Consider the following 27,045-nt stretch of genomic DNA (forward strand, 5'->3'; position numbering starts at 1 on the left):
ATGACATTTCGTCAAGTGCAAATGACCAAAGGACATTTCTTCAGAGTGTAAATGACAATAGGACATTTCTAACCAACAGGAATTTTCATTCAAGTAACAAAGCAATGGGGTGTAAATGAACAAGTTCACTAATTTACTATGGTAACATTTCCAATCAATCCACAAGATAAATCAAGATTACAATTTTCCAGAATTACAATCCAAGAGTAAAGTTCTCTACTAGAAATGGCAAAACTTATGCAACGTCATACAATTAAAAAAGAGGCACCTTACAAAATAACTGCACCAATATCCTTTTGAAAATGTGCCTATAAATCACAATTAGAAAAAATACTAGCATGTCTCACTGCTTGCTATATGGCATTCAAAAGTATTGTTTTTCCTGAAAAAAAATAGTTTTCCTAGTTCAAGATTTACATGTGTTATTCCCTCCAGAATTTAAAATGAATCACCTCAGTAAATTAGTTTTCCTAATTCAAAATTTACACGTGTTATTCCCTCCAGAATTTAGAATGAATCACCTCAGTAAACACACAATGTTTTATTACAGATTTCCTGATCAACTCCTGTGTGATCTCCAAAGCAAATCAGGATTGAATTCACAGAAAGATTATCACACCGCAGTTTCTTAACACATGCTGGGGGTGCAGATAACTATGAACGAGATGGGCTGCGACTCTTGCTAGCACTTCTACTTGGACGTTTAGGAACAGGCGGCTGCAGAAACAAGTCAAAATAAATCAATCTTGAAGTCTTATTATATAATATGTCCTTTTTTTTAAATGATCCGTTGTCTAAAAAGTGCCTCTGCCTACAAATACAAATTAAACAAGTACTCACCAGACAGCGTGGGCTCAGTGACCTTGACTTAGATCTGCAACTTACAAAAATAAGTACTCAGCAATCAAATTATAAAATAAAATGGCCAAAACAGGCATTTATAATTAGCTTTCCACAATGTCTCTAAAATTATTTATTTTTATTTATTGGTCCCACATGATTTCTGAAGCACACAACATGCTGTATCTCAAATACAGACACCTATTCTTTGTTAATTTTGTGTTGTTTGGAGCTTAAATGTATCAAATCATAGAAATGAAATTTCACTTGATTGAGCTTTATACAAGGATCATTGACGTTGTACAGACTATGCACTCATAACTTTTTGGATAGGATCAAGGCCCACCTCAAACAATCAAATTCCAGAAGCAATATCAATTGACCATATTCCAATAATGCTCATGTTCGAAAAATATTGATGGCAAGGTCAAAATCCAGAATAATGTCCTTCCTGCTTGAAGTTTCCAGCAGGGAGACGTCTATGAGATGATGACTCATGAATCATGTAATACATACTCGATGTTACAAATTACTAAATTGCAGTAGACTTCAAAACCCTGTAATATATAGCATAAGTTACAAATGATACAAATCCATGAGATGACCATCCAGTGTTCACAAACTCCTGCTCATGAAATTCAAGAATAATATATGCTGTCAGAAGTCCCTGCATTCTCTTGGAAATTTTGAATGGGAAACTTGAATGTTTAATCTTTTCACAGTTTCAGAACCCAAAATGCAGAAGTTATTATGTAATCATATGGTTCAAAATGTGATTCAAAATGCTTGTTTTCTATAATATTTATAAAATCAGAAGTTCTGCTCCAGAGAGTGATAGAATTTCACAACCAGGTGAACAAAACCACCATAGTAAGAAGATGAAGTAGAGGGTAGAGGGGTCTGGAAATTGGAGGCAGATTCTTCATGTAGCCATCTGAGTGGCTGGATGGAGCAGGAAGTGAAAACTGAAAAGTGACATGGGAAGTGCAGAGAGATGAGCAGCCTCTGGCACATAACTTGGTTTTCAAAGACCACCTTCTCTGCTGCATCAATATATTGACTTTGTTTCTGGTTATAGGCATGGCCCATCCAAAGCAGGTTCTGTAGACTGCTATTTCAACTTTTTCTAGAGTGTTCCAGCTCTTTAACTACAGGTTCTGTAGAATGCGTAAATTCAGGTTCTGTTTTACCATCAAAAATATACAGCATGTAAACCTATCAAAGCCATTAAGTTGAGAACACATTTCAAAACTGGAGTCTGATCAGCTAAGAAACAAATTTAGCAATGGTTTCTTCCATAAGTTCCTTAAGGCCTAAACTTCCTAAGGGTGTCTACTTGACTTCTGAAATGAAGGTCCAGATATTTAATTAGACAGAATAAATGATCAAAATGTTCTGTGATACAATTTAATTTCAGAAAAATATATTGCATACAAAGGCCCTTTGCTCAAAATATTCAAAAAGGCATTTAATGTTTCTAATACCCACCTTTTAATGACCTTCCGCCACCTTTATCATCTCTGCACTTGAATTAATACACCAGCCTTGCTGCTAACTAATCCTACTTCTGACTGAAGTGGAAAATTGTGCATGGTATATCATCATTTACTCCCTTCTCAAAGAAAGAGACCCAAATTTTTATATGCGATTCGGAAACATCCACAAAAGCTACTCAGAGGACCAGTTGGCCATTGTTGGAAAAGTATCTTTGAAGCCAACAAAGAATAATTTGCTAGTTGCAATTGGTGCAAAATATTGTCATTGAACAAAGTGTCCTCAGCCAATGGTTGCTGAAACTGACTGAAACTATAGAATGGTAGCCTCGGAATGAATCATAGAAACCTTTTCCTTCAGATGTAATGGCCCACACAACTTGATCCAGTTCATATTGCCAACATCATGGACATAAGCTAAATTAGACAATCTACATGAAGACATGAAGATCAATTGATTAAAGAAAAGTATAATAATTGTATCTAACGGCTATAAGCAACTTGAAAAGAATATGGTAATCAATGTCAATCACCCAATCCCTTAAATTTGAGTTAAGCCCGCTAGAGAAAGTCCTGAATTTTGGTGTAAAGCTTGCTCCACTTCTGTACAAAGGAAAAAGCTTTGGATTATTCCTTTTGTTGGTAGGGCTTATCTAGAGAATAAAGGGCAACTAGAATCTCATAATGATCCAAAATTGTTCTAACAAATATTCAAATGCAATTGGTTGAGCAATAATTTATGCTGAGTTTTTAATAGATAAAAAATAAAACAGGAAAGTGGAAGATTTGTTTCGTGGTGATGTAATCAGTTTTGTACAAATTAGGGTTTTACTATTGTGGCTAAAGAAATTGTCACTGATGAGAGCAAGTTTGGCAGACAATGACATTGGCAAAATTCTCCCACATATGACAAATGCACAGGGATGAGACTCTCGCAAGCAGTTGAATCAGTCCTTTCTGTCTCTCCATATGGCAGACATTCCAAAGCCTCTTGTTGACTTGTGTTCATCTGGCATAAATACACCCATTGGGGAATGTACTAAGGAGATTGGAGCTCATTAAGAAACTGAACTGTAATCCAACCGGGGAGTATGTTCAAACCAGATTCACCATCAACAATTGTATTTGTGAGAGTCCTTCCAAGAATCTCCATGTTCACCATCATTTGTTTCTTTGCCATGTTAGCCGTCAATAACATAGCATCGATCACTTGGTCTCTTGGCAATGTAAGTTTGATTATTGGGTCTTCATTTTCTCCAAGTTCTAAATGGGCCATCTCATTCACCTCAGATACAATATTGGTCATAACATTTCAAAGTTCAAGAATACTTTGTAATAAATCAACTACTTTAACTGGTATAATAGTTTGAAGTACTTGCCTCGTAACATTTGTACCAAATTGTAATTGATTTGTTACTATACTTGAATTTATAATTATTTGAATGGTATCGTTCCATAGCCATAGCATTCTCCACTTTGGCTCTTGCTTCACAAAGTCTCTTTTTATGTGGGTTTGGGTACACAGCCTTCTTTGCTTAGGCTCCAGTAATGAACAATACTTTGTTATGCCTTTCTACATTGATCATGTTGATAATTGTCTTTTGTTTTGAACATCTTGTGTCTTCATGGTTTCCACGTCCACATAACTTGCATTGTAATCTCATTGTGCTCTAGTTTATCTAGCAGTCACTTACAAAGTACTTCCATTCATTACATTATCGATGTTGTACATTAAGACAACCTTTAGAGTCATAGCAACTCTGACCTCCCCCTCTTTAATTTTGACAGCCACCTAGAGTTGCATTATTATTATTTTGTGGCTTTGATGGTGTTTTAGGTGGAGTGGACTACTTTCCTTGAGTGGGAAGCACTTGCGTGGGCATTCTTTGAACGAATGACTAACAAATATCACAAAACATTTTTCTAGAACAATTACTTTTTGTGGCCTTCACCTCTACATTTTGTGCACTAAATCTCTTTGCTTTCTTTACCGGTTTCTTTTTCTACCTTTACTTCCTTCATCTTCTACATCATATCTCTATGCACTAAAGCTCTTTGCTTTATTTACTGGTTTATTTCTCCGCCTTTAGTTCCTTCATCTTCTACATCATATCTCTTCTAAAGGCTTGCATGGTTCTAGATTCATTCTCGTTGTGGTCATCCAAAATTTCACATTCTTTTGTTTTTCTTTTGCTACTAGAGGAAATTTTGGCGTCACGCTCTATGTTCATTGCCCAGTTGTAGGCTTTTGCATAGGAAGAGAGTGGTACTATCTTCAATATTTTCCATAGTGAAGGAATGAGAACTTCAATGAACCATCTCTAATTAAGGTCATCAACTGATTCCATCTCTAATTTTACTAGAAATTACTTAACTGTATGACTATAGGCTTTGGCATTCTCATGTTTGCCTTGCTTCATATTGTATATTTCGTCTACAATTTAAATATCATCTCGTAATAGCTTGAACTCCTCTTCAAAAGTGTTCTTTAATCTTTGCCAAGTAGTTTTAAAAGCCAATTTGATCCTTGTGTACCCAGTCAATTGCTATACCCCTTAGGATGGTTGGGAAGGACATAAGCCAATATTGTCTCGTAGGACTTGCAACGCTTCACTAGATCTTTTGACCTCCCAATGCTAGAACTTGATTGGGAGTCACCATTTTTCTATTCTAATGCAAACTCAATGCCTAAAACCTACTCACCAAGGAATTTTGATTTAGACACTCCAATGCTTCCCTCACACTCTCGACCACGTAAGAATTCTCAACTCATTTTGCTTCAGAATTCTACACCCTTGAACTGCCCATCAGGTTCTCTCTTGTACGCCTTTTACCCAAGACTTTTTGGCTCAATTCCTTTAGTCGCCAATTCTTCTTCAGTCAACAATCTTGTGATGCCTCCTACGTTTACTCTCATAGGCTTCTAACAAAGAATCATTAAATTCTATCTCCCACTCTTCTTCATCTGAAGGTAGTTGTACTAACTTTTCCATTTGGTCGGAAAGATCAACATAGCGGTAAATGTCTGGCTATCTCCTCTAACTCTCCCTTAGTGCATTTTCTTGTAGTGGAAGTTTTTTTGTTTTTGCAACTATGGCCTCAATTTCGACTCACAATCAAAACTTGACTTCGTTCTCAAGATGGGTTTCATCTTTGGATTCGTACAACTGGGATTTCTTTAATCTTTTTCCCATAGTTGTCTCCTCCTTTCTCTTTGTTCAACAATTAAGAACCATGTAACGTTTTAGTCTTGATCACATTATGGTCTCTTCCCAACTTTACTAGGATAGAAGGGCATGAAGATCTTAAATCAGACCAAACTCCTTTCAAGACAATGGTGCCAAATGTTCTCTTCTATATAATAAAATTAATACTTGAATTAATAACAGAAATAACAATGCATGGCAAATAAAGGAGTAAAAGTATAACTTTATTTGCACATTAAGTTATTTCAAAAATAGACCAAAGATGTTCAAACAATGATCAAACCACTTCCCCTAACTATGCAAAGGCTATTTCAAAGACTCAACAATTGCCACAAGAACATAAGCAACTATCAAATGACTCCTATAACTACCTAAAAGCTGACAAACAATTAATACATAGTCAGAGACTTAGATACAACCATATCAACTAACTAAACATAATACAAGGCATTGTATGTTGACTACATGGGCTTCTAATTATTTACTTTTGTTGTGTTGTTGATGTTGAAGTTTGGACATGCATCCAGATGTACTTTTCTAGATATCGATGTGCTTTTCAAATCCTATCATTGTATTTCCATTAGATCCCTTTTACTCTAGTTGCATGCTTCAAATTCAACTATCGTATATCTTTCAAAAAACAGAGAATTTAAAAAACTAGTAAATAATTTCTTGATGAAAAATGTGGAGTAGCTACACTTGGCAATTACCCATGTCATTCTTATACACATAACTTAGCACATATCTTTCACATTTTTATAGATTTGTGAACAAATAATGTTCACTTACCAATGCCATTGTTTTGACAATCCCAAAATGTGCTGCTAATCCTCCACTATGCTTTTCTTTGATCAAAATTCACCTCATCAACTCTCTTAGGAAAACATAAAAAAATTTCCCTTTGAACATTGAGTCAGTTTGAAATAAGTAATCCAACCATTTAATTCTATCTCCACTTTCAAAATCTTGCATGCTTTCCATGCCTCAACAAAATTAGTATCAATGTCATAAAAATTCTTCAATTTATCAAAATTAACAACTTGAATTCTCATTTCGATCACCAAAATTATGTCTTCTACTAAATACATCATCAAGCACTTTATTTGATTTACCACTCCTGTGTTTGAACACAAGTGGTGAACTCTGAAAAAATTTAGCCTGTTTGGCATGCCTTTGTTCAATTTAACTTGACCATTCAAATATTGTAATGCTTGACGATCAATATACAAAACAAATTCTTTTGACAAGTAATTTCAATGCTTGTATTGCATAAAATTCTTATCTGTAAACAAAATATTTTCTTTTTGCATGATTCAACTTCTCACTAAAATAAGCATTGGGTCAAAACAACTCCAATTGCAATTCCACTACACCACAATCAACTTGAAATAACTTATCAAAATCCAGCAAAGCTAACACAAGTTTTCTAGTTGTCTTCTTCTTTAACAATTTAAAAAAAATATTAGCTACAACAATCCACTTCAATTATTTTTCATCACCTCTCATTGTTTCAATAATTGGTGCACATATCCCACCATAAAAATTTATAATAAACTTATCGTAGAAATTAACTAGCCCACGAAAAGATCTAACCTCTTAATACTTACCAATGTAGGCCATTCAACAAAACTTTGACTCTCAGTATCCATCTTCAATCCACTAGCGGAGATAACAAAACAAGTACCAACTCTTCCTTTATAAATCTACATTTCATTAGCATTTTTTCTTCCCTTACCTTTAGCAGTAAGAATCTCAGATGCTATAGGCGTTTCTCTTTACTTTTTTATTCAAATATAAGAAGTCATCCAGATATACAACATCAAAAATTACCAAAGATATGGTTTCTATACCTCATTGATTACCCTCATAAAAGTACAAGATGCATTAATCAATCCAAATGACATAACAAACCACTCATACAAACTTTCTTTTGCCTTTGATGCAATCTTTCTCTCATATCCTTCTCCAATTCTCCTAAAATGATCCTCTTCAAAACTATCTTGCTAGAATACTTTGCACCACTTGAACAATCCATAAGATTATCCATCCTTGGTAAGGGTAAGTTGTACTTGATATTAATTTTCCTAATTGCACTGAAATCTATATAAAATTTCCATTCTCCTCCATTCTTTGATGCTAACACAATTAGTACAACACATGAACTTTAACTTTCTTTTATCAATCATTTCTTCAACAAATCTTCAAATTGCCTATTTAACTCCACTTTTAGTTAGTGTCATTCTACTAGCTCTCTTATCAAGTTAATTAGCTCTTAAAATCAAATCAACTAATAACTTTTGATTCTCACTAGTGGTAACCCATCAAGATGTTATGAGAAATGATGTCAATGTATCTAGACAATCAAAAAGTTTATGAACTACCACATTCCCATTATCTATCTTTGTGATGCGTTCTACCTACATAAACTTGGGTAGAATGGCAAAGTGAGTCTTATCTTAACATCTTTCAAAAATTGCTCACTGTTATCCAATAATATTGTCCGAAAGCTACTCAATTTCTCGCCTTCTTTCTAGGGTAACAACACATATTATTCTTGCTTTCATCAACCTATTAGTGTTTTCTCTTAATCATGTATAGTTTTTTTAACAAACTACCATGGTCTGCTAAATAAAACATGAGAAACATCCATAGGCATAATATTACACAAAAAATTATCTTCATAAACTCCAAATTTGAATTTCAAAAGGCATTATTCACTAACCAGAATTTTATTAACGTTTTTGTAACCAAGATACTCTGTAAAGATTAGGCTGCTCTATCATCTTCAAATTCAGCTTTTCAACCATTTCATTTGAAATTGGGTTGTTAATACTACCACTACCAATGATTATCTTGTAACATTTACCTTAAGATTTGCATATAGTCCTAGACAATACTTTCCTTTATACCAATTCATTCAAAACTCTTGCAAGCTTTAACAAATTTCTTTTCACAATAATAATTCACTTCATCATTATGAGGTCCCTATAGTCTTTTCAAATCTTCTATCCTATCCTCCTTGTGGTTGAATACATTCAAATGTTCTTCGTCCTTTGCCTCCACATTCAAAACAAAATCATTTGAATGATCTTTATCTCTTCCATTTTTGTCTTTACCTCTCTGATAATGATTAGATCTACCGCCACAATAATCGTCAATGCCCTCTTTTGTGTCAGCGTCACCATTATAAGTTCCTCTACCACCTCCTTGGTTTTTGCCTCTTGAAAATCTATTGTTTCTCTCTCAATTGCTTTACCTACTCGGAAATTTGTGGTTCAATTTATCTTAGCTTTCAAGGCAAATTGATATGCTTCATAAACAAACTAAATGGTTAACATACTTAACTCTTCATGAGTATGTCCTCTTAATCCATTGATGTATCTAGCCACCTTCTCTTTATTTTCCTTGTGATGACCTGATCCTGTAGTCTTATAATATCCTTTAGTATAATCATTCACACTTAGATATTTCTTTATATGTCATGCTCCCACGATGAGATCATTGTTTTTCCAAAACATATTCCAGCCCTCATAAATCAAACATAGGCAATAGAATAAATGATAAAAGCTATTCCATTTGAAAGGCCGACCAAGGCAAAGAAAAATTAAAAAAGGATGCTTTTAATTAGAATATAATTAAGATTCAAGCCAATGACTAGGAGGAAGAGGTGTGACTCTTTTGAAGGGCAGAAATAATGAAGAGGTGTGACTTCTCCATCATATTGAAAGATATTAAAGGGAGAAGAATTTATTTGAAAGGGGGATGAATGAAGGGTTAATGAAGGGAGCATATCAATAATGGGTGAATGAATTTTGGAAAATAATGACTCAATTCTTGTGAAACATGGTGACTCTTCCACCAATAAACAATAAAGCAGAGATCATTCCAAGGATTTAATCATCACTCTATCAAATCAGCATTTGTTCAGTCATTATTCACAAATATATCAAACCAGCATTCATTACATCATCACTTATCAATCATCTAATCAAGAATCACTGAATCATCACTCACCAATACCTCAAATCATCCAATCAAAGGAATTCATTCAATCAATCACTCAACAGCAATCCATCAATCAACCAATTATACAAGTCTCAATCAATTATTCAAGAATCAATTCATTCCAACCTCATTTAAGTATCCACTCATCAATCATTAAAGAAATGACAATGAAGAGAACTCAAGCAATCCACAATAATCTAGCAAATTCCTTGAGAAATTAGTTTTGAATTTGTTAAATCTTGCATATAGGAAGGACGAAATCCCTTCCAAGTCCACGAAAGATGAAAGGACGGCTCCCCTTTTATGCTCTTATCAAGTTGAATAGGATTTGGAAAGATGGCAGGCCTTCCATGTTCTTGTGCTTGATCAAGGAGGGCAGCAAGCCTCAAAGGTGGACTGAGAGATGGAAAGGTGACCTACCTTCCACTCTCGGCAAGTCAAGGACGACCAGCCTTGATAATTGCCATTTGCAAGCATTTCCAAGGAATTCACAATATGATTAGTTGCAAGGAATATGCTATGATTTATTGATCTGAGTATTACCAATCTTCAACAAGAGAGCTGAAGGAGAATTATTGCAGTAAATCAAAATAAGTTAAAATCTTCTGAATTATTCATAGAATTATAAGTTGTGTATTATATTTAAATTTCTTCATTTTTTTATAAGCTTATATTTATAAATATATTGAAATTCTCATCTTTAATTTAAATTGCTGTTTTAGGGCAAAAATCAGGAATATCCCACAAAGGGACATTACATTCTAAGGTTTTGCAACTTTTCAACAAATCCAATGGATAACTTGTAAGAATAAATTTAAACTTCAACTTATTTAACACCTTATCCCACTTGTCAACATTTAGCTTACCTTTTCAATTTCTTTCCAGCTGAATTTCCTTCCACCAAATAGGAGCATGAAAACCAACTCAGTTTCTACAAACTCTTTCAAATTAGTAATTTCCTCACATTTGAATATTCTTCAAATCAATAATCCAATCAATCAACTTTTCAAGATTCAAAGTACCAAAGTAATTAGGCAAATCAACTCTGATCAACTCCATTTTTCTTACCAATATTGGAAATAGCCTTCAAGATTCTTTCATCTTTGTCTTGTTCATCCATCATGATATCTTTAACCGATACATCATCTCATTCAACATCACTTCCATCAACTTTAGGATTAAGAACACCCCTTCTATCTCCTTCTACCATATCCAAACAGATCTTAACATTCTTCTTCATATTGAATATTTCCTCAATTCCTTCTGGAACATGGAGTACACCTTGGCCTCTATCCATCCTTTCAAGAGGCATCTTATAATCTATATTAAATTGCCTCTAGTTTGTCGATTTACTTACAACCAACTCAACAGGAACCTTTTTCCAACACTCACTACTAGAAGATTTGACCTTCAATCAACCAACACCCTTTCAGTATTCCAAACTTCTACTTTGATACCCAACTAATTTCAGTCAAGGTGGTTGGGGCTTAACACACAATGAAATAAACAGAAATTACACAAAGAGCTCGATTCTATTTATTCAACAAAGAACTACTTGCTGACTAGATGACTGTCTCCACTACTGTCCTCAAATGGTATCAGACTTCTCTTTATATACAAGAAGTAGAAATGATATGTGTTGACTGGAAATATAGTACACCATCATAGGCAAATGTGATAGAGATCAATGACCCCAAAATTAAATGATTTGATCACTGATTAACATTGGAATTCAGCACATCATCCTATGTAGCCTGTAGGTTCACTGGTAATTGCACAACCACCATTTTTTATGCACCTCGAGCTATAAGTTTCCAAATATAATGTGGTTCCTTACATGACCCCTATTCAGACCCATAATGAAGAAGATATCCTAAGGAATTGACACAAGTTTCAATTATATATCACATAGTTCAAACAATTTACCATCATACAATGAACAATCTGATATCAATCCAGTTTAGCTCCTCGAGATGAGAAACATGCATACGATGATCACAATCATATGAAAATTGGATGGAACATTCTGGATGCTTGATACAGCTTATGTTCCAAACTACAATCCACACTCTTTAAAATTAGTTTCCACACAGTCCATTTAATGTTAACCATGTCTGCTATTACAGACATAAACTTTCAACCAAAGCATAAATGTGGTAACTTGCAGTGCCCCAAACTTGACAGATATTACTACAAAGCATCTAGGAATACTAGAAAATATCTACAAAACAAACATCAAAAGAAAATATTTTTTGTTGTTGCAAAATTGTTCTCACAATCAAACCGTTGATTATCATATGATCATGTTCCAGTTTTGTCAGATTCTCAACTATGCACAGACTTTTCTAGCTCTCCACGGATTAGTAACCTACAATGGTCATACATTTGCATCTCTAAGGTTTGAGATACCAATAAATCTGCAGCACTGTTTTAGAACTTGGGTCCATGTTTATGCTAGAGATCCACAGGACCCACCATCTTTGTTTTTCAATGCCTGTGCTTGTACATCCTCCAGGCTTTTATCCACATTTCTTGTTTCAATACTCTTCAACAATTCAAAACTTGGTATCTTCATATTTCTAACCTGCGGTGAAAACAAAACCATCTGAGAATCTTTTGAGTTCCTCTTCTAGTTCCAACCTGGTTTTTTCCAGTGTAGTAAAGGTAATAATTAATATTACTTAAACTCCTTTTGAAGATAACTTTGATGAAAATATCCATTTATTTTTTCAGTGCCCTCTCCATATTGTTGACATCCGACCACAAGGCCAAGTTGTTTTGACATCACTATGGTGGACCAAATTCAACAAGTAACAATAAAGACAAAAACAAGACGAAAAATCTGTAACAAAAATTTGTAATCCTCTTTTGATCTTTAATTGTGAAACTTATTCTGACAAGCAGAAATTATTTTAACACTTAAGATGCTTGTAACTCCCTTGAATGCCTAGTATAATTCCCTCTGACAGCTAAGATGTATGTGCCTGCCAGATTCTGACATGACTTTGTGTAACTTCCATGACAAGATTTGTTGTAATTCCATACAATTTACATGGCAGCAATGTTCCCAACCTGACTGACATCATCATGACTGTTTTCACCATTAAAAAAACCTAATATCATGACAGTTAAACTTATTTTTTAATGCATGAAGAAAAAAAATATTATCATTCAAGAATTTCCAATAGCATACAGGCTCTAATGTTTAAAAGGCAACCATGCATTCATGTGACTCACATATAACATAATTATTTTAGCCATATCAAGTGTGGATCTTTAAGTGGTTAAAAATTTTACTAAAAACCAAAGTTGCATGGACAGATATACGGATATGGTATCAACTCCAGATACGGCCATTTAAAAAAACCCAAATATGGATACGGCTGGATATGACATTCATAAATAACACATACACATATATTTAACACAATTTTCTAAGTTATTAGAGGATATTTTCATTACTTCGACACATAATTACTACATAAATGGTTATAAGTTGATTTAACAGTTTACAATATGCAAAAATAGCAAAGTTTGCATTGGAAGATAACCCAAAATAATGGGTTGCTGAAATAGAAAAGCATTTCATTTGTCTTTCTCATTTGGTGTAGGTTTTGTTTATACCAAAAAATTAAAAAATTGCATGAATGAAGTTTTTTTAAAATTAAATTTAGAAAAAATTATGTCAAATTTTTAAAAAATCAAATCACATAGTATCCAACATGATTGGAAAATCAAAGTTTCTTGGGCACACGTGGGTACAGTATCTGGCATGATTTGGGTGTATAGGATACATATCCGTATTGTGTATGGGGATACGTGCACCTGGGGAGGGACAGAGGCATATCCAGCTACTCTGCTAAAAACTGTATTGTTTTACATATTGTTGGGCAATGAAACATATTAAAGACCTAGTATTCATCATTGAGCACAATCAAGGTGTGCTCTGAATAGTCACACCCAAACAAACACAACATTCTAATTATACTCTAGGGACAATAGGTCTCAAACAAACAAATCCCAATAAATTCAAGGAATGATAAACAAGAGATGAGCCTTGGTAATCCAGCATGGTGATATTACTGACTTGAACATAATTATATAGTAAGAATTCTAACAACAGATGCCAAACGATTGTTATATTTGTGTGCGTAGAGACATGAACATGCAAAAGATTGTAGCCATTTTATTGTTGCATCTTGATATTTATGTCACATTCTTTGACAACGTATCAAATTGAAGACTAAAAATGAATATCCCACAAAGAAAGCAGAATAACACATGATAAAGCCTGGCCACAGGAAACTAAACCACTGGTCCAACTGCAAGTAGCATAAGATGGACAGTGATTATCATAAGGACTCTAGCACTCCCTCTACTTCTATACATAGCAGTTGTATTCTAAAACTTCAACATTTTACTACATTGGTAGCTACTCTGAGGTGAAGAGACCATCTAAATAAGGGTCAAACATGTGCTAAGCAAATTTATATGAAGATTTCCATGCCAAATTCCTTCCATGTGTATCATTTGCAAAAGTTGTCCATTATTTTAGAAACGGTGCTAATGCTATAAAAATCAAAGAGGCCAGTACAGTATATGCTCTGTCCTCTAAACGAAAATAAAAACTTTACCCAGATATGGAAGGCGAATGTAGCCTTGATCGTGATGGAGATCTTGATCTTGACTGAGATGATGACCGTCTTGCAATTTTCCTGCAAAATGCCAAAAACATATTCAAATTAATAATAATAAGCTAAAGCAGTGCTAAATGTTCCAAAAGAATTTATGTCTAGAGCTAATGGGAAGCCTAAGGTTGTGAAAGAATATCTAACTCAGAGAAGTAATAATCATTAGAAAAATATGATAATTGCCCCCCATGCTGAGTTTTTCCCTATAAAAATTGAAATAATTTGAAAATATCAGTCAACAAGATTTCAAACAATAAAATAACAAATAAATCCCAATAAAATCGTAACCCACAATTAGATGTTCTCAGTGGTTTAATTTCAGTAACAACTATTTTCTGACTTCCCCCTAACCCTAACTAACGTTTTGACCAATTTTCCCCAATTTAATCCCAATAAATTGAGAAACTCTTATCTTTTGGGTTTGCCACAGTAATCCCAAAAGAGATTTCTACTACAATCTGATTTAAGAAGACAAAGTGGATCAACAATAAGTCTTATGAAACAAATTATGTGCAGCACTAACGTGCATATGTAGCCTTCTGTATCGCAATTTAAATTTTTTCAATTCCTATTTTGAAAAGATGGCCGATACACATGAAGTAAAAAAGAAAGTTAACTACAGCCTCTGCATTCTAAACAGGACAAAGAAAGTAATACCTAGATATGGAAGGTGAGTGCGGCCTTGATCGCAATGGTGATCTTGATATTGACCGAGATGGTGACCGCCTTGCAACTTTCCTGCAACACAATTTCAGAATTTAAAATAGCGAGATGGAACAATACTAAGTGTTCCAGGAGAATGCCTGTATAATACTAATGCACAACCCAGAAGGATAAAAGAATGTATACACTAATGCATAGCTTAGAGGGATAAAAGAATGTATCAGTATCCCTCTATGTCTTGCTTTGTTCATTCCTACCATGAGTACAAGGTGACAACCATTTTCAAAAGAATAGCCAATACACAAGTTAGCTACAAGCTCTGTTTCCTAAACAGAATGAGAAAACATTACCTCGATACAGATGGTGAACGTGTCCTTGATCGTGATGGTGATCTTGATCTTGAACGAGATGGTGACCGCCTTGAAGCTTTCCTGCGAAACAATCTCCAAACTATTTATAGAAAAGGGATGAAACAAATGATCTAAAGCATCCCACGTGTATGGAATTAACACACATACCTATTACTCCTGCCAACACTGCGGCTACGACTTGGGCTGCGATTATTACTGCGGCTGCGGCTGCGGCTCCTAGATACACTCTTTTTAGTTCCATGTTCCCTTACCTGTCCAAAATGTAGTTCCAGCATTACTTTTAAGCCATGTAAATAGTCCAAAGAAACAAAGATTTAAAAACTCCCTCTAAATGTACATAGAAAAATATGATATGCATGCCTGGATATAAGACCGAGAGAATGCATTCTTGAACTCAGAATCGTCAAGTTTTCTGACCTGCATGCAATAAAAAAAAGAAAGCATTTGCTTCAAATATTAAATAATGCATGTCTCCCTACCCACATATCAGTGAAATGTGTTATTCAGGAAAAGAAGGGAAAAAGTTAGGTACTCAGATCCAAGGAAAAAAAAAAATTGCTAGAATAAAATCAACTTACAGCATATTTCATGTCATCTACGTTGGTGTAGTCCACAGTTCCACATGTACCTATACAGTTAAAGCAAATGTCAAGACTACAACCAAATAACCACTATCCTTAATCAGGAATTGAACACCAACAAAAGATTACATAAGAATGTCTCAGAATTAACCTAAACTCGACTCATCATATATATCATATAAAATATAGAAGAAACTTGTATTTTCACATGAATATAAATCCTAGATGGCAGCAGTAGTAACCATAAATTACCTAGAATTCTGAGTCATCACAAAAAATAAGATAAAATTATTAAATTTTCCATTAAGAGCTTTTCAAGTTTTTAAAAAAGGGCAAACCATGTGGAAGCCAGAAAAATAATCTAAGCCTCTGCTTTTCTGCCAAATATGTTCCTAAAAAAGGAAACCTAAATTGACTCATTAGGCATAAGTTATTTGGATTAACCATAGTTACTAGGAGACACAGAGGAACCAGCACCAGTACAGGAATGGGGACGCCAATCAAATTAGGGTACACAAGTAAATGAACAAGGAGATGGCTATTTTGTTTGTAAATTTAATCACTAGAAATTGTGGGTACAGGGACTGGTATATGGTCTATGTTCCTATAATGGAGTTTCCTGGCAACTATGGAACAACATCTAGAATAAGAATTAAAGAGTGTTGGGTGTTATGTAATCTTTAACTGACACTACTATTATTGAAATCGTCGTCTGTGTGTAGCAGCATACCTTATAGGCTTCTACCAAATATTAAATAACCAACTAATTGAAAAAATCCAAAATAATAATGTATTGAAGGAAATTGTTTGACATGTGATTTATATATTTCCAGATGTCTTGCTTCCCCAATTTTTGATTGAATTGCAAATAACAAGAAAGGATCAAAATTTGTGCATAAGAATTCAATTCTACTTTTTCCTCCAAAGAACTTACTATTTTTCTCTCTTCTTTCTTGTTAGATACCCATGCTGCAAATTTCATCAAGATTGTTATCTAACAGCAAGTTAGAGCAATGGGTGCACAAATATTAATATCCAGATTCTACAGATTTCATCAGGTTGTAGTCTAGTGAAAAGTTCACGCAATTGTTGCACAAACAACCAATGTTCAAATCCCAGCAGACAATGCTCTTGGTATAAATCCTGCCTACAAGACAGGGTAGAAATCTCAGTGACTATGAGAGCCCGGCCCAGGGTATGCCAGGTAAAAGGAAGATAATCCTGCTCAATACAGTGGTAAATTGGAGACCTTATTGTGCAAAGAACCGAGGTTCAAATGCAAGCAAGGGCATGCTATTAGTGAAAAGTCTACCTATATAAAACCGTGTGGAAGTCCCAGCAACAATGAATCATGATGGCTCATGGTATGCAGGGTTACTAAGGAGGGAATCCTACTCAGGAAAAATGGGGCCCAGGGCTCATATAAAAATCCATATTCCTGTGTTGCAAAAGGCTAGGTCTAGAAAAGTGAATCATATTAAGCTTGCATTTCAAGATGAACAAATCTCTTTGAAATTGAAATGCCCAGCATGCTATCTTATTCACATTCACTATCAGTTTTCCAACACCCTGGTTCTTTCTCAATGCGCTCTCATATCGTCCATCTTCCTTACTTGCTTTAATATAATGAAAATCAACCCAACAGATTACCAATGTTTATAGGAAATTAATACAGAAGCGTAGGTCTACACAGAGTTGAGACAGTGGAAATCAATACGAGAGAAGAAAAGATATATGAAACAAAAATGACGGATTATTTCAGAAATATATGCAACTCTGGAAAAGAAAATAGCTCATATACTCCTTAAAGCTCCACCAAAAGTATAGCCTATTCACAACAACAATGAAAACAATAAGAAACTACTCCTTTCAATCTTGGAATCTATGCAGGTGCTGCTCAACATGAAATTCCAAAAAACTACAATGCTTTAAGAATATCTTAGAAAGGCCTGAAAAAGATTACCGTTGCTGTCACGGAATACTTCTGCATAGCAAACATCACCAGCTTGTCGCATGTGGTCCTGAAAAAAATTATATGATGTAATTAAACTTGTAAAACTGCATATATCTATTTATGAGTCTATACTTGTTTCATAATAAAAATCTAGAAAGAATCTCACCTTCAGGTCCTGCCAAGATGCTGATGAAGGTAACCCAGAGACAAGAACTAGAGAAACCATACAGACAAAAAAGATAGTATGCCTCATCAAAACAAACTCCAAACTCCTACAGCATAAAAGAGTACACCAAGCAATAGTTATCTCTTAAATGTAAACCTCGGTAGTCAGTACGTCTGGAAACCCCACCCCCTCGTCCGCCACGTCCACTGCCAGCATTATTGTAGCTACTAGATCGTACAGAGGAAGCCATCCTTCGACCTCCGTGGGCAAGTTCTACCTGTCATTAAACAAAACAATAAAATGACATAACATATTGTAGGTTTCTATAGGTAACAAAATATTAGTATCAAGGTCGACAAAAAAAAAACAGAATTCTTACCCTTATGCGATGACCATCAAAATTATAACCATCACGACCACGAATAGCATCTTCTGCATCCCTAGCATCTTCAAACTGCATTTACAGATCATCATAATATACATCAGCACCCTTGAATCAAGCTTTACAGAAAAATTGAAAATTGAGGTCAACAACATTTTAAATTGAGCTCAGATATCCATCTGTCAAGGTAGGATAAAAAATTTAGAAAATTTGTTACTTTAGTGTCCAAATAGCAAGAGACGAGACTGTTGATATAGATTAAAAACCAGCGAAAATGCTTACAACATTTCTGCCTACCTATATAATTTTGACCTGAAAAGATAATAAATTAAATAGGCCTATAGCATTACCTGTATGGGGGACCAGTATTGATAAATCCATCAAACATTTTGTTAGAAGAAACAATCACAAAAAGGTTTCTGTTAGATTCTGACAGCCCCACAGGAGGAGAGTAATGTTTAACAAACAGTAATGGCTACTTGACGGCCTAATTTGCATTGACCTAGAATGAATACAAAAAAACAATGAGAATTGAACATGCTCATCAAAGGACTGAATATTGAGATCAATGTTAGAATAATAAACTGACTGTATAAGTCAACACTTCATCTATAACTGGAGAAATAAATAGCTAAAAACTTTAAGAAGCCTTCATCCATTGACTCTCATTTTGATTGGATGTCTATTTCTGTCTAAGAAAGGAATATTGTGGTGATTTGATGGGTCATGAAGGAGCAATTTTATTTATAACGGTAGAATTATAGAATTTCTTATACCTTCTAATGAGAGGGAGTCAAACCTCTTCACTTTGCAAGAGGCACATTCCTTCATAACTAAGCATTGTTCTTAACATGTTTTAATGATGGCCAACGATAATATCACTTCATCTTGATCGAACCTTTATTTATTTATTTGTTATTTCATCGACTCAGCTGTATTATAAGTAAGGCTGTGATCTGGCTGGTAAAGGTAGCGGTCTTATGGCGGATGCATGACATTTAAGTCAAGATGTATGTGATAGATACAGTATTTGATGAGTATGGGACCATTGGCACAACAGAGATAAATACTGTATGTGATAGGTTAGAGTGCATATACCATCAGATGAAGCGGTATTATTCAACAGGAAATAAAAATAAACCTTAAATGTGTTGCAAGGGATGTTTCACTTCCACCTATTCATTCCTCTCACTTATGAGTCACAAGGAGAGAATACCATTTCTTCTTTTGGGGATGATCACTTAGAAAATTCTCTGTAGTCAAAGATGAATTTGATGAGTATGGGACCATTAGCACGACAGAGATAAATACTTTATGTGATAGATTAGAGTACATATACCATCAGATGAAGAGGTATTATAAGAAAGGAAACAAAAAAACTCCTCAATTGTGGTTGCAAGGGATGCTTCACCTCCACCTATCCATTCATCCCACTTATGAGTCACAAGGAGAGAATACCATTTCTTCTTTTGGGGTGATCACTTAGAAAATTCTCTAAGCCCATAAATTTATTCTGCGCTTGCACAAATAATGCACATCCTTTGTATTCTGAAATTGACTTGCATCACCTTCCTCGTAAGTCTTCTAGTGTACCAGATTTCAATCAAATGGATCTATATAGTAAGCGGTCTAGAAGTACCTTTGCAAACTTGAAGCCTAATAAAATATACAAAATTTGCTCTAAAATGGTTGTCAAGTGCATTAAGCCATTGTAGCATCTTTGGGAGAACCCGATTCTTTTTGCAAAAGAATTCACTAGAAAGTCTGTTGGTTGTAATTAGGGCTGGCGGATTCCAATTGCCTTGGGCAACATTGGAATCCGCCTCCTTCATATAGGGCCTGGCCCAATACCTTTCCGCTCACCTAAAAGGCTTCCATGCTTCACCCAAACCCACTCGCCTCCTTGATAGGGCCGACCCTATCTCACTTCACCTAAAAGGAATTAAAATAAATAAATGTCTAAATGCAAAGAAGGCCGACATAATTAAGAAGTAATATGACTCCTATAAATGTAGCATATACTTCTCAATATCTTCATTCAGTTTTAATGCACATGCAAAATATATTCAGTGAAAGCGAAATTCATAGAAGGGCAGTTGGCAACAGCGAACTCCACTAGAAGGTAGCAGATCTCGAAATAGGAGGCAGAGAACTTCACCAGATGGCAGCAGATCTCTAATAGGAGACAGCGAACCTATTTAGCAGCAGATTTCCAGTTGAAGACAGCGAACCCTTGAAGGACTCCATTGAAGGACTGTGATCTACTTGGAAAGGTGCTGCTACCCTTGCTACACTCAGAAAATTCCGATGAGGAGGACTGCAAATCATAATCTTCATTAGCAACTAATTGTGAAGACTTCTATCTCTTCTTCCTTGTGACTGCAACCTCTATGCTCCAGATAAGTGTGTAATGTTCAGTTCATAATCATAATCAGATCTGAGGATCCTCTGGCTGGGTTTTTCCTCCTAGGAGGTTTTCCCAGGGTAACTGTGTTTTGTCCTTGTGCATTTCATTTTCTTATTATGCTTAAGTCTGGAAAACTATAAATTAATTAACCTAGTTTAAACTAATTCTGATTCTTCTGAGTTTTATTCAATCTGAAAGTACTAAAATTAACAAAGTCTACAAAGACACCACACAATAGGAGTATGATGCAATTATGAAAAATAAGGTATCTTGATGCAAAAAACTTTGCACAACAAGGGATTGATTGTGAGGAAAGTTAGAATTATTCTTTCTTTTGATGCTTGGAATGGTTGGAAGGTGCTTCTTATGGATGTTGAGAATACATTCTTGAATGAGGACTCCTTGGAGGATGTATACATGACTCAACCTGAAGGCTTGGAAGTTTGAGCTTGTTGGTACAAGTCCAAGGTATGTAAATTAGTAAAAGCCTTATATGCACACGAGCATGCACCTAGCCCTTGGTATCCATGATCAAAAGTCACCTTATCAAATTGGATTTCAACAGAAATGATTCAAGCAACACTTTGTATATATGAGTTCAAGGCAATCTTATTGTTACCCTAGTTTTACATCTATATGTGAATAATCTTCTTACTACTGCTAGTGAAGAAGGGAAGAAGGAATTACAAAATGGGCTTCGAATGACCAATCTTGACCTTCTCACATGCCATTCGGGAATCAAAAGTAGATCAATGTGCTCACAGGATCTTATTTCCCTAGTCTAAACATATCTATCATACTAGACAAGTTTAGCATACAGATGTTAAACCAGCTATTACTCCCATGAAAAGCAACTTGAAGTTGTCTAAAGCTGATGATGCCATTTCTGTTAATAGCACCATGTAAAGACAGTTATTTGGGAGTTTGATATACTTGTTGACTAATCAGCCTGAAATATGCTTTGCAATTGGAGTTATATCTTGGCTTATGTAAAAGCCTCAAGAAAGTCACTGGCATGCAGCCAAACACATATTTTGTTACCTTCAACCAACAAAAAATTACGGTCTTGAGTATTGTCAGAATTAATATCTCCAACTTGTTAGATATTCAGATCAAATTTTTGATCATTATATTGACTAGTATAGATACCTTAAATACATCTGTCTAAAGAAATACCGAGAGATATAAATTGGAACTATTTTATTTACCTTAATATTATTTTATTTTACTTTAGATTATACTTACTACATACAAATGCATTGAAATTTTATTGTATCTACGTTGTTTACTTTATTGCTAATACAATTTTTTTTATTTTAAATTCTAATTTCATCTAAATTTTTATATTTAAATTTTAAACTTCTTATCACTATTTTAAAAATTCATTAAAAATAAATAAATAATTATTTATAAAATATATTTTTCAACTAAATTAATTATTCTTAATATTTATTAATATTTAAAAAAAATATTTGCTATACACTGTAATTATGAAATGGTGGATTATTTTTTTTAAATATCTTTATTTTTATTTTATATTTATACATCTATCTAAAACTTAAAATTTTCGGAGCATTTATATTGTTTTTTATGTGGTGTTTAATTTAAATATATTATGTTTCTAATTTTAATATTAATATTTTCAATTTTGACATGTAAATGGTTGTCAAATTAAAGATAAATAATAAGAGTTTTTGTAAACACACTCACACCATTACAGTCCACCCCTTACTGCCATTGGAGAATGCCACTCGGCAATAATTACAAAGAATATACTTCAAGTTACAACACACACATGGACTCTGCTGTTATCCCATAGCATATTAAAAAATGGGATATACTGGCAAATTCTTCTGCAGAGCTGGAATATGTTGCAGCATGGGATGCTTCTTGTGAGATTGTTTATTTGAGGCATATTCTTGATGATCTTCAATGTTCAAAAATTGCTTCTACTCTCTTCGTTGTCAAAGTGGTATTAAGATGACTGAGAATCCAATTTTTCATGCTCACACTATGCATGTTAATGTGACATATCACTATTTGCAAATGCTAATTTCAAAGAAAACTCTAAATGCTATGTATTTTTCTAATGCTGATCAAAATAGTTGATCACAGAGGGGTTTCCCACGAGCTCTATCTAATCACAGAGGGCTGTATTTGGTTAGTCTTCAGTCAATCAGATATTGCATCTGGATCACAAGGGAGTATTTGTTGCGACTGATCCAAAATATAGTTTATTGCCTGTAAAGCACTGTTAGGTATCTCAGGTGCAAATCTTTTTCTTCTGCTGGAAGAATAATTTTAACAATTGAAAAATGCTTAGTGTACTTTATGGTATTTTCTGGAATGTTCTTAAGATACAGTCTCTCTAAGATGGCAATTTTTTAGGGCATTTTGCATCCATTCAATATTCTGGTAATGGCGAATTTTGGCACATTTTGTATTCATTTTGATATTCGACATCATTTATTAGAATTTTCTAGCAATGACATCTTTTAGAGCATTTTGCATCTATTTCAGAATTTTAGATCATTTACTAGAAAATTTGTAATGTCCGTTTTTGGGATATTCCTGATTTTTGACCTAAAACAACAGTTTCAACTTGAGATGAGATTTGCAATATATTTATAAATATAATTTTATCAAAAAATGAAGAAATTTTATATTCAACTTCTAATTCTATGAATAATTCAGAAGATAGAACTTATCTTGAATTTCTGCAATAATTCCCCTTCAGACCGTCTTGTCGAAGATCAATAATACTCAGATCAATAAATCATAGCACAATAGTCAATCAATCAGTTTGTGAATTCTTTGGAAACACTTTCAAATGGCAATATCAAGGCTGGTTGTCCTTAAATTGCCAAGAGCATGGAAGGTGGCCCGTCCTTCCAACTCTCAGTCTACCTTGGAGGTTTGCCATCCTCCTTGATCAAGCCCATGAGCGTGGAAGCCTATGGCTGGCCGTCCATTCCAACTCTTGTTCAACTTGATAAGAGCATGAAAGGTGGCCATCATTTCATCTCTTGTGAACTTGGAAGAGCGACCATCCTTCCTATTTGTGAGACACTTCCACAAATTCAAAACCAATATCTTAATGTATTTGCTAGATTATTGCTGAATGCTTGATTGCTCTATATCGTCATTTCTTAAAGGATTGATGAGAGGAGGCTTAAATGATGCTTGAATGATTGTTATTTGAATGACAGACTTGTATTGATTGATTGATTGATTGCCAGTTTTTTTAATTGATTCTTTTATTCCCAATTGAAGATTGGTGAATGATTAAATGACTTCCTTTGGGTGGATTCATGAGTAATGATTTAGTGATTGATGATTTGATGTATCGGTGAGACATGATTGAATGAGTGCTGATTTTTAGCCGATAGGCTTTAACTTGGAGCTTTGCTCCCTGGCAATTCAATTTTCTGCCGGATAAGCGTCAGCCTCTCTGCTTCTGTGGTTTTTCCAGGTGCTGTGGAGTGACGAACGCATCCAGCTGGCAGTTCTTGTCATTGTGCAGCTGCCAAAGCATTGTCTGCCCACCAGCCTCCTCTGCATATGCACCTGGTGGATAATGCTATGCCCACCGGCATTTCTTGTTGCTCATGCAAATTTCAGAGCTGTAAACCCTAACCAGCTGGAATGGAAATTTAAACACAGGAATAAATTAGCAGAAGACAATCTTGGAGAGAACTTCAACAGAAACTACAGATTTCAGAGGCGTACTCTGTCTCGGCAGTTCCATTTTTCATCTTCTTTTAAGGTCAGTCAGAATTGCATTGAACTCCATTTTCTCTATGTTCAAACCAGAGTTGTCTAAATTGCAAGATGTAAACTTTTTCTGCAGTTTTATTTGATGCATTTTCTTTCCATTTGTTTGAAGTTTTGAGCCGATTAAAACAAACAACAGAAAATTTGCATTTTAATTTTATTTGAATAGCCAAAAATAACAATAGAAAATTGAAATGGTTTAGGTTATATTTCAATTAAATTTTCTCTAAAATTTGCCATAATATAGCACATTAGAGGAATTTGGTTGCAGTTTCCTGGCACTGTTTCCATGGTCTCTACAAGGTATGAAAAAGTCAAGATCCTGACTGACCAAAAAAATACTGCTATTGTAATGGTAAGACCATCAAGCATCTTGAAGATAGAAACCTCAGCTCATCACTTTCACCATTTGGCTTTATATTCATCTATACCGACCTGGAATTTGTCATTAGAAAATTTAATATATTGGGTAATCACTGTAACTTCAACTACGTACCTTCTTACCACAACACTTCAAGTTTTCCTTACACCCCAATTTAATAAGAGTAAGAAATGTTCAAATCTGAGTGACGGTTACATAAACCATTTGTTCAAAAAACTTGGCAGAAGAAGTTAAATCCATCCTAAGTAGCAGCAGAAGGTATTAAGCCTCTTCCTCAGTGATCACACAGCCTCTTGGGCAAGCAGGTCATTGTGTAGATGAAAAGAGGTCTCCCGCTGAGTAATAGCCCTTTATTTAGCTTAACTCTTAATTACTCAGGTTGTGAGAGAGTGGCCCTTTATTCAGATGGCAAAAAGTGGATAGATATTGAGGAACAAATGTTTCAAATAAAATCTCTTAAATTCTCATCAACGAGATCTAATATTTTCCTTTCTTCATATAGTTTCCAAGCCTGAAAGAAAGAAAGAAAATAACCAACATATGTTTCAATTTCAGTGATCTATTTTTCTGAGAAAAATATAAGGAAATGTCTACCAGTTATGGGAGATCCTGAGCTCCTCAGGGTAAAGTAAGGTCTGTGTTCTTCCTGCAAATCACAATCCCTAATAACAACACCGCAAACTGTATATATCAGCTTTCTCTAAGAGTTCACCACGAATGGGATATTCTGGAGCTGTGTATACCCTGAATAATCTTAAGTAAAAGAAAATTGTCGATTTTGAATCTAAAGGAGTACTAAGCAAATTGATCATCAATGTGAATGACCTGTAAATCTTCATTCAGTCATCTTGTGTTCATAAATAAAAACCTGTCAGAATGTCCCAACTTCTCCTATTCAACCGTATTTATTCCAAAAAATGTTATGCATCTCAACTTTTCCACTTAAAATTCATGCCCTGCATTTCTAATCCAGAATTAGGCGCATTCTATCAAACAGTTTACTTTGACCTCTAATGACCTAATCTCTATATGATTGTTACAGGAGACAACTCATAGCCTCTGAAGATCCTTCAAACCAAGAAGTACAGTCTCCAAAACTGAAGTACAAAGCAGGGAACAACCCTCTGAAGAGAGACTTCCTAACCTCCTTCAGATTGAATGAGAACCAAAAAACTCTGTTAGAGGAATTCTAGGTTGGAACTCCATGTATTGAAACATTCGGTAAGCAGCTCTCTTGTAATTAGTGTGGTACACCATTGGGGACATTTTTTTCGGAAGTTATAGCAAGGTCATGTGAACTTCGTCTGATTTATATCATTGGAATAGTTGCATCTTTCTCATGGTTTATCTTCTAGGGCATTTTAGCAACTTTAAGAGCTGTCCAGATTCCAGTTTTATCATAGAGGATATGTGAATTTGTTTTAATCTATGTGAGGATTAAATATTTTACATTTTCTCTCACTCAAGGATATTTTAGGAGTTGTTCATCTTACAGCTTCCCTATCTCAATCTATATTACAAATTCATATTTTACATGTCCTGTATTCCCAGAATAGTTTAGGAGTTGTCCATCTTACAACTTTCAGGTATGCTGTAAGAGTTGTTTAGATTCCAGTCATCTAAAGACTAGATACACAGTTTCAGTATCAGTGTTTGGGAAATTATTCTTCTTGTATTAGACAGTTTTGAAACACACATCCTGAAATTATTCTTTTGATAAGAATTCTGAAAAAAAATTAGTACTGTGATTGAGAAGCGTACATTCTTATAGAAGATAATGCAGTGTATTTCAAATACTCTTCTAATCTGAATGTAACATTGTCAAATGGCTATGTAAAAAAATTTGGAATAAGCTTGTTAAATTCTCCAAATGGAGTTTGCTGCTAGCAATTGTCTTCAATTTTGTTGCTATTCTCTGAGAACATCCATGCATTTCAACCAGCAATTAAAAAAAGAACAGAGTTATGATTGCAGAATATGCTGAGTCAAAACATTCATACCTATTGGCTTTTCGTTGCATGAAAATATTGTGCAACTGCTAGTATGTATTATCATGTGATGATATTAAACATCAATTCTTGAATGTATTTTTGATTGTGCATACAGCTGAATAAATTGATTTTCTTAATT

At 34.5% G+C, this 27,045-nt stretch overlaps 1 protein-coding gene across 6 annotated transcripts in view; it reads right to left on the reverse strand.

Moving 5' to 3' along the window:
- Window positions 1-226: 226 nt before the first annotated feature.
- Window positions 227-27,045, reverse strand: part of LOC131077486 (serine/arginine-rich splicing factor SR34B) — a 33,697-nt gene continuing 6,878 nt past the window's right edge. For 2 of the 6 annotated variants that reach the window (XR_009113586.2, XR_009113587.2), the window contains exons 5-17: window positions 18,350-18,424; window positions 18,127-18,247; window positions 17,971-18,017; window positions 17,814-17,871; window positions 15,848-15,897; window positions 15,630-15,686; window positions 15,417-15,520; window positions 15,249-15,329; window positions 14,893-14,973; window positions 14,179-14,259; window positions 2,329-2,936; window positions 841-874; window positions 227-717 (exon numbers count right to left, since the gene is read on the reverse strand). Coding sequence is in view for 2 of the 6 variants with exons in the window: in XM_058014981.2 (XP_057870964.2) it covers window positions 655-717; window positions 841-874; window positions 14,179-14,259; window positions 14,893-14,973; window positions 15,249-15,329; window positions 15,417-15,520; window positions 15,630-15,686; window positions 15,848-15,897; window positions 17,814-17,871; window positions 17,971-18,017; window positions 18,127-18,247; window positions 18,350-18,424 (852 nt within the window). In the remaining 4 variants the exon portion in view is untranslated. Of the gene's footprint in view, window positions 718-840; window positions 875-910; window positions 1,292-2,328; window positions 2,937-14,178; window positions 14,260-14,892; window positions 14,974-15,248; window positions 15,330-15,416; window positions 15,521-15,629; window positions 15,687-15,847; window positions 15,898-17,813; window positions 17,872-17,970; window positions 18,018-18,126; window positions 18,248-18,349; window positions 18,425-27,045 lie in introns of those variants that run through there. The other 4 variants (XR_009113588.2, XR_009113589.2, XM_058014981.2 and 1 more) reach the window with 4 other exon arrangements.

This window comes from Cryptomeria japonica, chromosome 10 (assembly GCF_030272615.1).
Source record: "Cryptomeria japonica chromosome 10, Sugi_1.0, whole genome shotgun sequence".
Classification (NCBI taxonomy): Eukaryota; Viridiplantae; Streptophyta; class Pinopsida; order Cupressales; family Cupressaceae; genus Cryptomeria; species Cryptomeria japonica.